The sequence below is a fragment of the Colobus angolensis genome, unplaced genomic scaffold (assembly GCF_000951035.1).
Source record: "Colobus angolensis palliatus isolate OR3802 unplaced genomic scaffold, Cang.pa_1.0 Scaffold1, whole genome shotgun sequence".
NCBI classification, from domain to species: domain Eukaryota; kingdom Metazoa; phylum Chordata; class Mammalia; order Primates; family Cercopithecidae; genus Colobus; species Colobus angolensis.
In genome coordinates this window covers 14,311,525-14,324,192 of record NW_012110918.1, presented here as the reverse complement: position 1 = coordinate 14,324,192, position 12,668 = coordinate 14,311,525, and the positions used below count along the sequence as shown (strand labels likewise).

General features: G+C 55.5%; 2 protein-coding genes across 6 annotated transcripts in view; one reads left to right on the top strand and one right to left on the bottom strand.

The window, feature by feature from the left end:
* TK1 (thymidine kinase 1, soluble) overlaps window positions 1-12,668 on the top strand; it is a 20,944-nt gene that overhangs the window by 6,107 nt on the left and 2,169 nt on the right. For 2 of the 5 annotated variants that reach the window (XM_011954783.1, XM_011954698.1), the window contains 3 exons: window positions 6,481-6,570; window positions 6,931-7,050; window positions 7,156-8,014. In XM_011954783.1, the coding sequence (XP_011810173.1) occupies window positions 6,481-6,570; window positions 6,931-7,050; window positions 7,156-7,347 (402 nt within the window). In that variant the 3' untranslated portion in view covers window positions 7,348-8,014. Of the gene's footprint in view, window positions 1-6,480; window positions 6,571-6,930; window positions 8,015-10,799; window positions 10,805-11,847; window positions 11,864-12,668 lie in introns of those variants that run through there. The other 3 variants (XR_001003195.1, XR_001003192.1, XM_011954629.1) reach the window with 3 other exon arrangements.
* Window positions 9,420-10,924, bottom strand: SYNGR2 (synaptogyrin 2; the record flags this gene model as incomplete). The annotated part of the gene is made up of 1 exon (XM_011954975.1): window positions 9,420-10,924. A coding segment is annotated over one exon (726 nt), but the record flags the coding sequence as incomplete, so codon positions are not given.

Sequence of the window (12,668 nt, the reverse complement as noted above, 5' to 3'; positions counted from 1 at the left end):
TGAGACAGAGTCTTACTCTGTCACGCAGGCTGGAGTGCAATGGCACGATCTCAGCTCACTGCAACCTCTGCCTCCCGGATTCAAGCAATTCTCCCACCTCAGCCTCCCAAGTAGCTGGGATTACAGGTACCCACTATCGTGTGTGGCTAAGGCTGGTCTTGAACTCCTGACCTCAGGTGATCCACCCGCCTTGGCTTCCCAAAGTGTTGTGATTCCAGGCGTGAGCCACCACCCCCAGCCTTTTTTATGAGATGGAGTGTCTTGCTCTGTTGCCCTGGTTGGAGTGTATTGACATGATCTCAGCTCACAGCAATTTCCGCCTTCTGGGTTCAAGCAATTATCCTGCCTCAGCCTCCTGAGTAGCTGCGATCACAGGTGCACACCACCATGCCCAGCTCATTTTTGTATTTTTAGTAGAGATGGGGTTTCACCCTGTTGGCCAGGCTGGTCTGGAACTCCTGACCTCAGGTGATCCACCTGCCTCGGCCTCCCAAATTGCTGGGATGACGGGCACGAGCCACCGCGCCCAGCCTTGATCTTGTTGCTTTGAAGAGTAGCAGCGGTGGTCGTTGTGTTTTTGCTCAGGGGAAGGCTGCCATCTCTGTAATGTTACCTCTGGTCGGGTATTCTGTCTGTTCTCTCTCAGCACAGTGAGTCTAGGGTAAGCTTTGTTTTCGTTTATCCTGCTTTATAGCGGGTGTGCCTTTTCATTTCTGGGGAAGGAATGAAGCCATTATCACTTCAGGTATTTCTCGCCTCATCCCTCTCTGAGGTGTTCTGGGTTCCATCTTGCAAAGTGTGTTTGGTTTCAATGACTATTTTTATATCTGCTGCTCTAATTCATCATCCTCCGTTTTGACAAGTTACTGTTGGGTTATTTTTAAATGTATGCTGTTCCTTCCGTGATGTTTCTGAAAATTTTTTCTTAGACTTTTCCAGATTTTTCTATTTCCTCAGGAACACATTCTGCAGTTGAGTTTCTGGGTTATTTTCTGTTATCTTAGTTTTTCCTTCTCTGCTTTGGAGTTTTTTATTTTTGTTAGTTTATCACAAATGAATGAAACGGAAACTGTCTCCGAGGGGCTCAGCAGACTTGACCTCTTAGGTACTTTTAGGGTTGCCTCGAAGTACACAATGTGGTGGTTTGATATAAACATAACAGGAATTTTATTTCTCACTCACAGACCCCTACGTGCTTCCAAGCCAGTTGATGGGGAGGCCGCCCACGAGGCGGCTTAGGTCACCCTGGCCGGCTGTATACAGACACGGAAGGGGAGGGACATGGCGGAGCCCCATGGTGTAAGGTTTTCATGGGCCAGGCCAGAGGCTGCAAATGTCACCTCTGCTGATCTTTCAAAGACTAGAACCTGGGCACAGGGCCACCTATACATTTAGTATACGTAGTCCAGTTCTCTTTTTGTTTGTTTTTGAAACAGAATCTTGCTCTGTGGCCCAGGCTGGAGTGCAGTGGCACAATCTCAGCTCACTGCAACCTCCATCTCCCAGGTTCAAGTGATTCTCCCGCCTCAGCCTCCCGAGTAGCTGGGATTACAGGCTCCTGCCACCATGCCTGGCTAATCTTTTGTATTTTTAGTAGAGACGGGGTTTTGCCATGTTGACCAGGGTGGTCTCGAACTCCTGACCTCAGGTGATCCTCCTGCCTCAGCCTCCCAAAGTGCTGGGATTACAGGCGTGAGCCACCGCGCCTGGCCACACTTAGTCTAGTTCTATACCCTGGACTGTACATTTAGTCTAGTTCTATACCCTGGAGGAAGAATACATGAGTTTGTTGGTGAGTACTTCGGAATCTCTAGCCACCTTGCCTCCCAACACAGAGCCAGGCTGCTCCGGCGGGAATACCCTGCCCGGGCATCACAGGGCCTGCACCCCCCGCAGGCCAGTCCTGCCTTCCTGGTTCTGTTCTTGCCCGACATTCTGTATGAGTCACAGCTGCAAATTCCATTCCCATGGGGAGGCTGACGGGCCCTTCTCCTGAGCGGGACATCTGCCCTGTGGAGTTGAGGGACTCACTCCAGGCTGCCAGTGTCTGCTCTGGGTTCCTGACCACCCGGCAGCTGGCATCTCCCTGCCTGGGTGTGCCCATTCAGTTTCTGACCTTCAGAGGTGCGCCTCTGAGCACGCCCTGCCTCTGCGTACATGGAGACGTTGTTGCTGCTGCCTGTGGTTGAGGGACTCCAGGCGAGAAAGTGAGCCCAGGCTGGGAACAGGGCTGCAGCTGTTCTCTTTTGTTGTCAAACTGTGGCCTCGGAATGCATGCACGGATTTTGCATCAGCTTTGGGGACATGGCCCTCTCCAAACAAGGAAGCTTCAGCTTTGGCAAGGCTCTCCCTCCTTCTGACCTGCCGCTGTCAGTGGTTCAATAGCTCTGTTCTCCTGGCTCCGTGTAAACCTTGTTGACAGAGGCTGACCCAGACCTTCCAGGCACAAACCTTTCTCTTCTTCCTCCTTCCTTCACATCCAAATGCCCCGAGTCAGGAGCCAGTGTATTAAGTCCTGTCCCCTGTTCAGCCTGTAGGAGGGATTTCTCGGTCTACTTCCTCCCTGGCCAGCAAGTAAAACTTGAGTTCATTCAGTGAGTATTTATTATACCCTATCCAGACATTAGCATTCTGCCCTGGCCTCTGTGTGCCCTTGTTCTCTTCAAGAAGTTCAGGGTCACCAGCCTGACCAACATGGAGAAACCCTGTCTCTACTAAAAATACAAAAATTAGCTGGGCGTGGTGGCACATGCCTGTAATCCCAGCTACTCGGGAGGCTGAGGCAGGAGAATCGCTTGAACCCGGGAGGTGGAGGTTGCGGTGAGCCGAGATTGCACCCCTGCACTCCAGCCTGGGCAACAACAAGAGCAAAACTCTGTCTTAAAAAAAAAAAAAAAAAGGTTCAGGGTCTTCCCATTGCAAGCAGTTCTAGATCGAGGAGAGGGGTTCCCAGCACGGGACCCAGCAGAAGGACTGTCCTTCGTTCCTTCATCGTCTACCTGGACAGTGGCTGAAGCCCGGCCTAACCTGCCTTGTTCCTGTTTTCTGGGTCAGCAGGGAAAGCCTTTCACAGAGTAGCCACCATGCCATCCTGAGGAAGGTCCTGGGTCAGCAGCTTCTGTGCTTCTTTGTACCCCGGGAGAGACGCAGAGGTGCTCACACTGCTTTGTAGAAACTGTTGGCATCAGGCCGGGCGCGGTGGCTCAAGCCTGTAATCCCAGCGCTTTGGGAGGCCGAGACGGGCGGATCACGAGGTCAGGAGATCGAGACCATCCTGGCTAACACGGTGAAACCCCGTCTCTACTAAAAAATACAAAAAACTAGCCGGGCGAGGTGGTGGGCGCCTGTAGTCCCAGCTACTCGGGAGGCTGAGGCAGGAGAATGGCATAAACCTGGGAGGCGGAGCTTGCAGTGAGCGGAGATCCAGCCACTGCACTCCAGCCTGGGTGACAGAGCGAGACTCCGTCTCAAAAAAAGCAAGTTCATAATTTATATAAGTTACCACAGCCCAAGTCTCCTAAGCCAGAGACCACTAAGAACACCCCTTGAGTTGAACAACTCTGGTTTGTTTATTTATGTAGAGACAGGCTCTCTGTGTTGCTCAGGCTCAACTGCAATGGCGTGATCTCAGCTCATTGCAACTTCTGTCTCCTGGGTTCAAGCAATTCTTGTGCCTCAGCCTCTCAAGTAGCTGGGATTACAGGCATTCATTGCCAGCCCAGCTAATTTTTGTATTTTTAGTAGAGACGGGATTTCACCATGTTGGCCATGCTGGTCTCGAACTCCTGACCTCAGGTGATCTGCCCGCCTCGGCCTCCCAAAGTGCTGGGATTACAGGTGTGAGCTACTGCACCCGGCCAAAGTTTTATTTCACATGTACTCTTTATTTCCTGGGACTGCCATAGCACAGTACCACAGGCTGGGAAAGGGAGCAACAGAGACATCCTCTCGGCAGCTTCAGAAGCTGGAAGTCCAAGATCAAGGTGTTGGCAGGGCTGGTTCCTTCTCAGGGCTGCAAGGGAGGGACTGTTCCTTGCTTGTAGGTGGCTTCTTCTCCCTGTCTTCACGTTGTTCTCCTTCTGTGTGTGTCTGTGTCCAGGTTTCCCTTTTTATTTTTAAACTTTTTGTTTGTTTGTTTTTATTTTTTGAGACAGAGTATCACTCTGTCACCCAGGCTAGAGTGCAATGGCACGATCTTGGCTCACTGCAGCCTTCACCTCCTGGGTTCAAGCAATTCTGCCTCAGCCTCCTGAGTAGCTAGGATTACAGGCATGCGCCCCCAGGCCCGCCTCATTTTTGTATTTTTAGTAGAGACGGGATTTAATCCTTGGCCAGGCTGGTCTCGAACTTCTGACCTCAGGTGATCTATCCACCTTGGCCTCCCAAAGTGCTGGGATTACAGTTATGAGCCACTGTGATTTCCCTTTTTATAAGGACATTAGTCATTGGATTAGAACCTACCCCGATCACTCCACTTTGCAAGAGCTTATCTCCAAATGAGGTCACATTCACAGATATTCTGGGTTAGGACATCAGCATATGAATTTGGCGGGGTGGGGGACACAATTCAAACCATAACGTCCCCTAAACACAAGGGAGAAAACCACCAACAGCAACAGCATGACTGCCAGGGCCCACTTTGAAACGTCCCAAACAACTCGGATACCTCCATCTTTATCTCCAAGGCCCCTGGTTGCCCAGGCACCTCTGCTGGGGTTAGGGTTTAATGCTTACCTGGGAGAGGGGTGGCGTCTGCACTGGACGGGGGAGGAAGTGCCAGGTGGAGTGGGGGCTGGGGACCTTCCTCCGTCCTGAAACCCTGATGTGGGAGAGTCTGGGGTCTGCTTTCTACCCTCATGTGGAGGGTTAAGGAGCAAGGTTCTCAACTCAGGAGGGTTCTTCCCCTCTCGATTCCCACCCAGGGGACATTTCACAACAACTAGAAACAATTTTGTCACAACTGGGGGATGGGAGGCATGCTCCTGGCATCTATCTAATGGGTGGGGGCAAGGGACGCAGCTAACACTCCACAGTGCACAGGACACAGCGAGATCCAGCCTCAAATGGCAGCGATGGCAGCGTCAGCCCTCCAGGGGGCGAGCCCCTGGTGCAGGAGGTGTGCTGGCCCACAGCTTGCAGGCTGGGAGCTGCATTTTTGTGACATGTGATGAGTCCTCAGAGAAAAAGAGGGAATAAGTGCATGGCGGGGAGGGGCCCCGGCGTGCTGGAGTCTCTGGATTTCCTTCTCCAGAGGCCCCTGCAGTCAGCTGAGCACAGTCAGTCATGTAGGGCTTTGCTTGGATCCAATTGGAATTTTTCAAGCCACCCCTTAGTCCTTGCCTTGCTAAGCCCTCACATCCCAATAACCTCGAAACTCAGTACCTGGCTGAGAAAGCCTGAGTGGCCCCGAGAGAGAGACCCTGCACCCAAGGACAAGGACATCCCCACTTCACCCAACCCAGAGGCCAGTCTGGACATATGAACTCAACCAGCTAAGAGTGATATGATTGATGAGAATCACCAAAGCACTTGCCAGAGTTTGAGCTTCTCCTTGGGCCAAAGTGAAGTTTGATTTACGCAGTAAATGTGCTCTGTGCAGGCCCGATACTTAGAAGGCTGTGCTGTGTCATCCTGCTCTGTAAGTGGCCAGTAGGACCCTTGCCCCTTCTCAAAGCACATTACCTGTTTAAAAAGGGGGAGGCAAGAGCACAAAATACCTACCTATTCACCAAACAGCCTGTATATAACTTAGGGTCTTCCATCCTTAAACAACAGGACCTGGCTGGGTGCGGCGTCTCACGCCTGTAATCCCTGCACTTTGGGAAGCCGAGGAGGGCGGATCATGAGGTCAGGAGTTTGAGACCAACCTGACCAACATGGTGAAACCCCGTCTACTAAAAATACAAAAATCAGCTGGGCATGGTAGTAGGCGCCTGTAATCCCAGCTACTGAGGAGGCAGAGGCAGGAGGAGAATCGCTTGAACTCGGGAGGCGGAGGCGGAGGTTGCAGTGAGTCGAGATCACACCCCTGCCCTCCAGCCTGGGCAAAAGAGTGAAACTCTTTTGCCAAAAAAAAAAACAAACAGAACCTTCCTTGCTCTTAGTGAAGAGGAAACAGGTTCAGAGACGTTAATTCATTGCCAAGGTCACACAGATAATGGATCCAACGAAGAGCAGTGTCCGAGCTCAAGGCTGCAGCATTAAACAGCACAGCCGGTGTGGAAGTCCGATGCTGAGTCCTGGGGACCTGGACTTGGAGCGGAAGCTGGCTGCAGGGGGAAAGGGCTGCGCAGTTGTGGATACGCCTGTCATCTGCTGGGAGGGCACACAGATGGACACAGCCCCCAGGGCTGTGGAGCCTCGTGGGAGAGTTGCTCCAGGCCAAAGGGCCGGTTGTCAGATCTGGCAGCATCTTCGCTGGGGATCCAGGGAGCTGCTGCTGGGGTGGAAGCTCACGCTTTCTCCACCTGTCCTTTCCAGTTCCCTGACATCGTGGAGTTCTGCGAGGCCATGGCCAACGCTGGGAAGACTGTAATTGTGGCTGCACTGGATGGAACATTCCAGAGGAAGGTAAGGCGTCTGATCCAGGTCTGGAGCTGGGATCCAGGAGGGGAAGGGGCTTCTGGGTGGGTACACAGACACCAGCTCTGGGTGACCAGGGCTCGGCCACCACAGGGGTATGGCCGAGCTGCTCAGACCAGGCCTTGTCTGAGCCCAGGAACTCCGTGGTCTGTGCAAACTGGTTCCATCTGTCTGGCAGGTGCTTTGAATCAGCAGAGGGACAGAGCTGGGCATGGTGCTCTGGGGGTTGGGGGAAGGACTAAGGTCAGAGAAAACTCCTGGCTTTAGTGCTTGTGAATCAGAGGGTTTAAAAGAAAAACCCGCCTGGTGAGGTGGCTGAGCGCCTGCTGTCTTTCCATGGGAGCACAGCCATTCGGGACCATCCTCAACCTGGTGCCGCTGGCCGAGAGCGTGGTGAAGCTGACCGCGGTGTGCATGGAGTGCTTCCGGGAAGCCGCCTATACCAAGAGGCTCGGCACAGAGAAGGAGGTAGCTCCACCTGCCTTCCCTGCCTTCCCTGCGGGCTGGCGGGGTGGGGGTGTGGCTCTGCCTCCTTCCTGTCCTGGCCCTTCACCTGTCCTCTGTCCCTGCCAGGTCGAGGTGATTGGGGGAGCAGACAAGTACCACTCTGTGTGTCGGCTCTGCTACTTCAAGAAGGCCTTAGGCCAGCCTGCTGGGCCGGACAACAAAGAGAACTGCCCAGTGCCAGGAAAGCCAGGGGAGGCCATGGCTGCCAGGAAGCTCTTTGCCCCACAGCAGATTCTACAATGCAGCCCCACCAACTGAGAGGCCTGCAAGGGCTGCCCGCTCCCTTCCTGCCGCCGCTGCCTAGCGGACACTGCCCCATGTGCTGCCTGGCCACTCCAGGAGGAAGTTGGGAGGCGTGGAGGGTGACCACACCTTGGCCTTCTGGGAAGTCTTTGTGTGGCTGCCCCACCTGCCACATACTCCCTCCTCTCCTACCCACTGGCCTGCTTAAAGCTTCCCTCTCGACTGCTGGGACGATCACCCAGGCTGGAGCTGGCCCCGCTTGGTGGCCTGGGATCTGGCACACTCCCCCTCCTTTGGGTGAGGGACAGAGCCACACGCTGTTGACATAAGCCTGCTTCTTCCCCTCTGCGGCTTTCACTGCTGAGTTTCTGTTCTTCCTGGGAAGCCTGCACCAGCACCTTTGAGCCTTGGGCCACACTGAGGCTTAGGCCCTTCTTCCTGGGACCGGCTCCCGCCCTCCCCTGAGGATGGCCTGGACTCACGCCCTCTTGCTTCCTTTTGGGCTCAAAGCCCTTCCTACCTCTGGTGATGGTTTCCACAGGAACAACAGCATCTTTCACCAAGATGGGTGGCACCAACCTTGCTGGGCCTTGGATCCCAGGGGCTTACCTCTTCAAGTGGGGAGACAGGGCAGGGTCCATGCCTCTGCTGTAGTGTATGAAATTAACTAATTCAAAATTCACTGATTGGTGGATGCACATTTCTCTTTAACCTGGGTTTCCCCGGGTCTCATGGACAGCTTCAGCTTGATTTGGGTGGGGATTTTCTTCCAGATCTTTCTGTTCTCTTTTGAGACAGGGTCTCACTCTGTTGCCCAGGCTGGAGTGCAGTGGTGCAATCCCTGCTCACTGCAGCCTCTGCTTCCCCAGTTCAAGTGATGCTCCCCCATTAGCCTCCCAAGTAGCCGGTATTACAGGCATGCACCACCACACCTGGCTAATTTTTGTATTTTTAGTAGAGATGAGGTTTCACCATGTTGGCCAGGCTGGTCTTGAACTCCCAGCCTCAAGTGATCCGCCTGCCTCGGCCTCCCAAAGTGCTGGGATTACAGGCATGAGCCACTGTGCCTGGCCCCCAGATCTTTTTGTAGTAATACTGATGTCTTAACCACAACCCTTTAACTGAGAAATGGTCATGGGGCGTGTCCTAAGAGGAACATCATCTGCTTCCTGTCTGGGCCAGAGTCAGGACAAAAACGGTGTACAGAGGAGCCCGGGCCCAGTTGGAAGGATGAGGCACTGTCCTGTCCGCTGGGCCTGCAAGGTCAGGTTTTGTTTGTGAAACAAACTCTTGGTAATTCAGGAGTCAAGAAGACATCTCTCAGCTGTGCCTCAGAGATGGGCTGTTGGCAGCTCATTTGGGGGCAAGCATCACTGGGGTAAAGTGTGGACTTGGTGCTGTGCCTGAGTGTGCCCTGCGCAGACAGGGTCACCGCTCCCAGGGCCTCCCTAGACTCCCTCTCCCGTTCGCTAGTGATGTCCCAAGCCAAAGCCATCAGGTGAGGCTGGGAGCAGCACCCTGTTAGTTTGTACTGGGGAGTTTTAAACAATCGGGACTTGCCGATGACAGCTCCGTCACTGCTCAAAAGAGGAAGCCAGGAGTTGCTTCAGGGCCCTGACCTCTTCCAGAGATGGGCCTAATCTCCGAGGGGCGGGCTGGATGGCCAAGGCCACTCCCTGCTGTGTCCCAGGAAGGCTGCAGAGGTGCTGACCCTGGAGTAAGGTAGAAACCTGGTCTTACCCATGGCACCCCTCATTCAGTGCTGGGAAAGGTTACGGGGAAGGGGCGTTCACTGGCAACTCCCAGGTACCCCCACCCCAACTCTAGGAAGGGAGCAGCAGGACCCTGGCACTGCAGGCCAGAAAAATCTTGTTTACAGGCTGAGCGCAGTTACTATTTTAAGATGATGAAAGGCTTGTGCGGAATGCGACCCCAGATAGAGGGAAGGGGGCCAGCCAGGCAGGCTGGAGGGGGCGGACTGCCACTGCCTTGTTCAAAATACAGGTTCCATAAAGCCAGCCCCTAAGGGTGTACCCAGAGGGGAGTCTTCCTCCAACCCCTAGGCTGTGGCTCAACCAATGACTGCAGACTGAATGAGAAAACATTTATTCTGTCTCCAAACAGCATCCCAGGGCCGGGCATCTCCCCCAAGGCTTTATAATACATTCGGCACAGACAGTCTGGGAGCCATGGAGCACCCCTGCCCTCCCCATGCTTCCTAAGTTAACAACTGCAGAATATTTACATAAAGCTGGGTGTTGTCAGGCAAAGCCCTTCCCTGCTGCCAGGGGTGGGAGCAAGGAGGAAGTGCCGTGAGCACCAGCCCCGCCTCACGCCATGGGAGGCAGCCCAGAGGCCACCGGCACAGGGTGGCAGCCCCCAGATCATACAGCAGTGGGCACAGCGGAAGCAAACCTGAGTGAGGACACAAGAGCCTGGTCCAGCTCTGCTGCACGGGGCAGGTGTGATGGCCCCCCCAAGTCTTTGGCAGAGAACACAGATAACAGCAGCTCCCACGGCCTGACCCGGGCCAGGGGAAGCTGAGGCACTTGTCAGCAGCACATGGGTGCCTGCTGGCTTCTAGCCACTCCAGGCGGGGCTGGGGTCATCAAAAGCAAGGAAAAACACTAGCTAAAAACCCTTTCCTAAAAGTGCCCTGGAGGAGTGAGTGGCGGACTGAAGCCCTCTGGGCACAGGCACTGTGTGGCTCTGCCAGCCCCCGCTAGGCTGGGAGGCTCTGCAGCTGGGTGTCAGCTGCACGGGGTAGAACAGGCGAAAGACGGGGGCTGGCAGTTTCAGGAGGCTCATGGGAAAGTCCAGGGCAGAGGGAAGGGCCCTCTCTCCCCCTTCCCACCCTAACTGCTACTCAGTACACAGGGGGCGGCTGGTAGCCCTCGGTGGTCTCCGCATTCTGGGTGAAGGGAGGCTGTTGGTAGTTGTCCACAGGTGCACCTGGGTAGGAGGCATAGGCAGTGTTGGGGTCCGGGGTGGGGTCGACGTAGTTCTGGATGAAGTCGTCCACGCCAGCCTTGTAGCGCTGGTAGGCCAGGGAGGCCAGCACGCCCCAGGAGAAGATGGAAAAGAAGCTGAAGGTGATGGCTGCCCTCGCAGAGTCGGCCCCCACCAGCACGTCCTTCGGGTCGGTGGCCGCCCACTGGTTGGTGAGGAAGCAGAAACCAACAAACCACAGGAAGGTCCAGAGAGCTGAGAAAAGCAGGTCCCCAATGACCAAGTACTTGCGGTCAGTGGCATTGCTGATCTGGGGGAAATATGCGTCGATCACCAAGAAGAAGGCCGAGGCCAGGAAGGCCAGCACCCCGATGGCACTGCCATAGCGGCAGGCATCCTCATTGTGGTTGAATACACAGTACATCTGCTTAGACTTGTGGGTGTTGCTGTAGCCCTCGCCATAGATGCAGGAGAACACGATCAAGGCGAAGACCTGCCGGGAGGGAAGGACCTGGTAGGGCTGGTGGCCGCCTGAGGGGCACACACAGTGGGGACCCCAATGGGGTGTACAGACGCAGGCCTCTCCCACCACTGCTGCCCCCTTTTGGGTTTTTGTTGTTTTTTGAGATGGAGTCTTGCTCTTGTTGCCCAGGCTGGAGTGCAATGATGCAATCTGGGCTCACTGCATTTTCTGCCTCCTGGGTTCAAGCAATTCTGCCTCAGCCTCCCCAGTAGCTGGGATTACAGGTGCCCTCCACCACACCTGCTAATTTTTGTATTTTTAGTAGAGATAGGGTTTCACCATATTGGCCAGGCTGGTCTGGAACTCCAGACTTCAGGTGATCAGCCCTCCTCGGCCTCCCAAAGTGCTGGGATTACAGGCATGAGCCACCTCACCTGGCCTGTTGTCCCCTTTTGGAGGCTGGCATGTTAGCCCCTCCAAACTTTGTGGAGGTGAGCTGATGAGCAAAGTGCTTCCTGGTGTACCCCAGGATTAGAATCTGCAGGCACCAGGGGGCCTGCCCCTGGGAATCCTGGACTGGGGATGGGTGGGGAATGGGCAGGGACCTCCTAGGTAGGGGCTGCTCCTGCCCCAGCTGCCTGCCTGCAGGAATCATTCTGTTTAGGTACCTGATGGATGAAGGGCAGTCCTTCCACCCCCAGCCCAACCTCACCTTGAAAGAGGTTTAAACAAGACAGGCCACCAAGTCACAGAGTCTCACCCAGTCCCCGTCACCTTCAGCCCGAGTCACTTCTACAGCGTCCAGCCTCTGCCTGAACACCTTGGTGAAGGCGGACAGGCCCTCTTGGGAAGGCCATTCCGGGGCCCCCGTGTCTTCACCTCTTGGAACCCCCTCTAACCCCTCCCTGGTTGAGCCTGGTCAGCTTTCTCCACACAAGGACTTCCAGCCTCTGTGGCATCCTGGTCCCTCCCAGTCTGTCTCCCAACCCGCAAAGGGCCCTGCATGCACAGGGGCCTAACTCAGGCCTGTGGATACAGCTTTGAACTCAGACCCCTGGAGGACCCAGGGTGGGTGTAGGGGGGCTCCAGCCCCTTGGGAAGAGCCCCATGCCACCTCCCTAAACTTCAAGGCCACCACCCATGCTTGCTCCACCTCAGCAGATGTGGGACAGATCTCTGGGCATAAGGCTCCCTCTAGGATGGTCCCAGGCCTCTCCCCTGCCAGTCCTGCCCTGCCCTCCCAGGGAGCTCCTACAGGGCTCTGGAGCTGGCAGTCACAGGCCCCGCCCCCAGCTAGAAATGAAGCCGGACCTCCGGGATGATGGGAGCAGGGTGCCCATCCAGGACTCCTGGCACTGCCATCCCGACCCACTGGGCACCTGATTCTTGGACACAGTCCAGGACAGAGGTGGTCAGACCCCACAGCCTGGCTGGGAGCAGGTGTGGGTGCCCTGGGGGACCTCAGAAGCTCCAGGAGGTCAGACCCCACAGCCTGGCTGGGAGCGGGTGTAGACGCCCTGGGGGACCTCAGAAGGCATGATCTGGGCACAGCAGGTCCACCTCTGCCTGCCCCCTCATGACACCCTCTCCAGCTTTCAGGGCTGGCTGTCCAAGAACAGGCCCCCCCAGCACATAAAACCTGGTTTTGGAGGTATTGCCCAGCTTATTGGGAGGGGGTACATCTTGGGGTCCCTCAACTTCGGATGGGAAGGCGGACCCGTGGCCTGCCCGGAGTGGGAAACAGACCCTGTTTCATGGCGTTGGGTTGCCCCCCGCCCCCTCCCTTATCCCACGTGGCTTCAGAAAGCCCAGTCCCGGTGAACCCCACAAGCTGGGAGTCGCGGCGTGCGGGCCACCTGTCCGGGAGCTGCCCCCAAACTCCTCCCACTGCCAGCGAGGCAGGGGCCCGCTCCCCGCGGAGCCT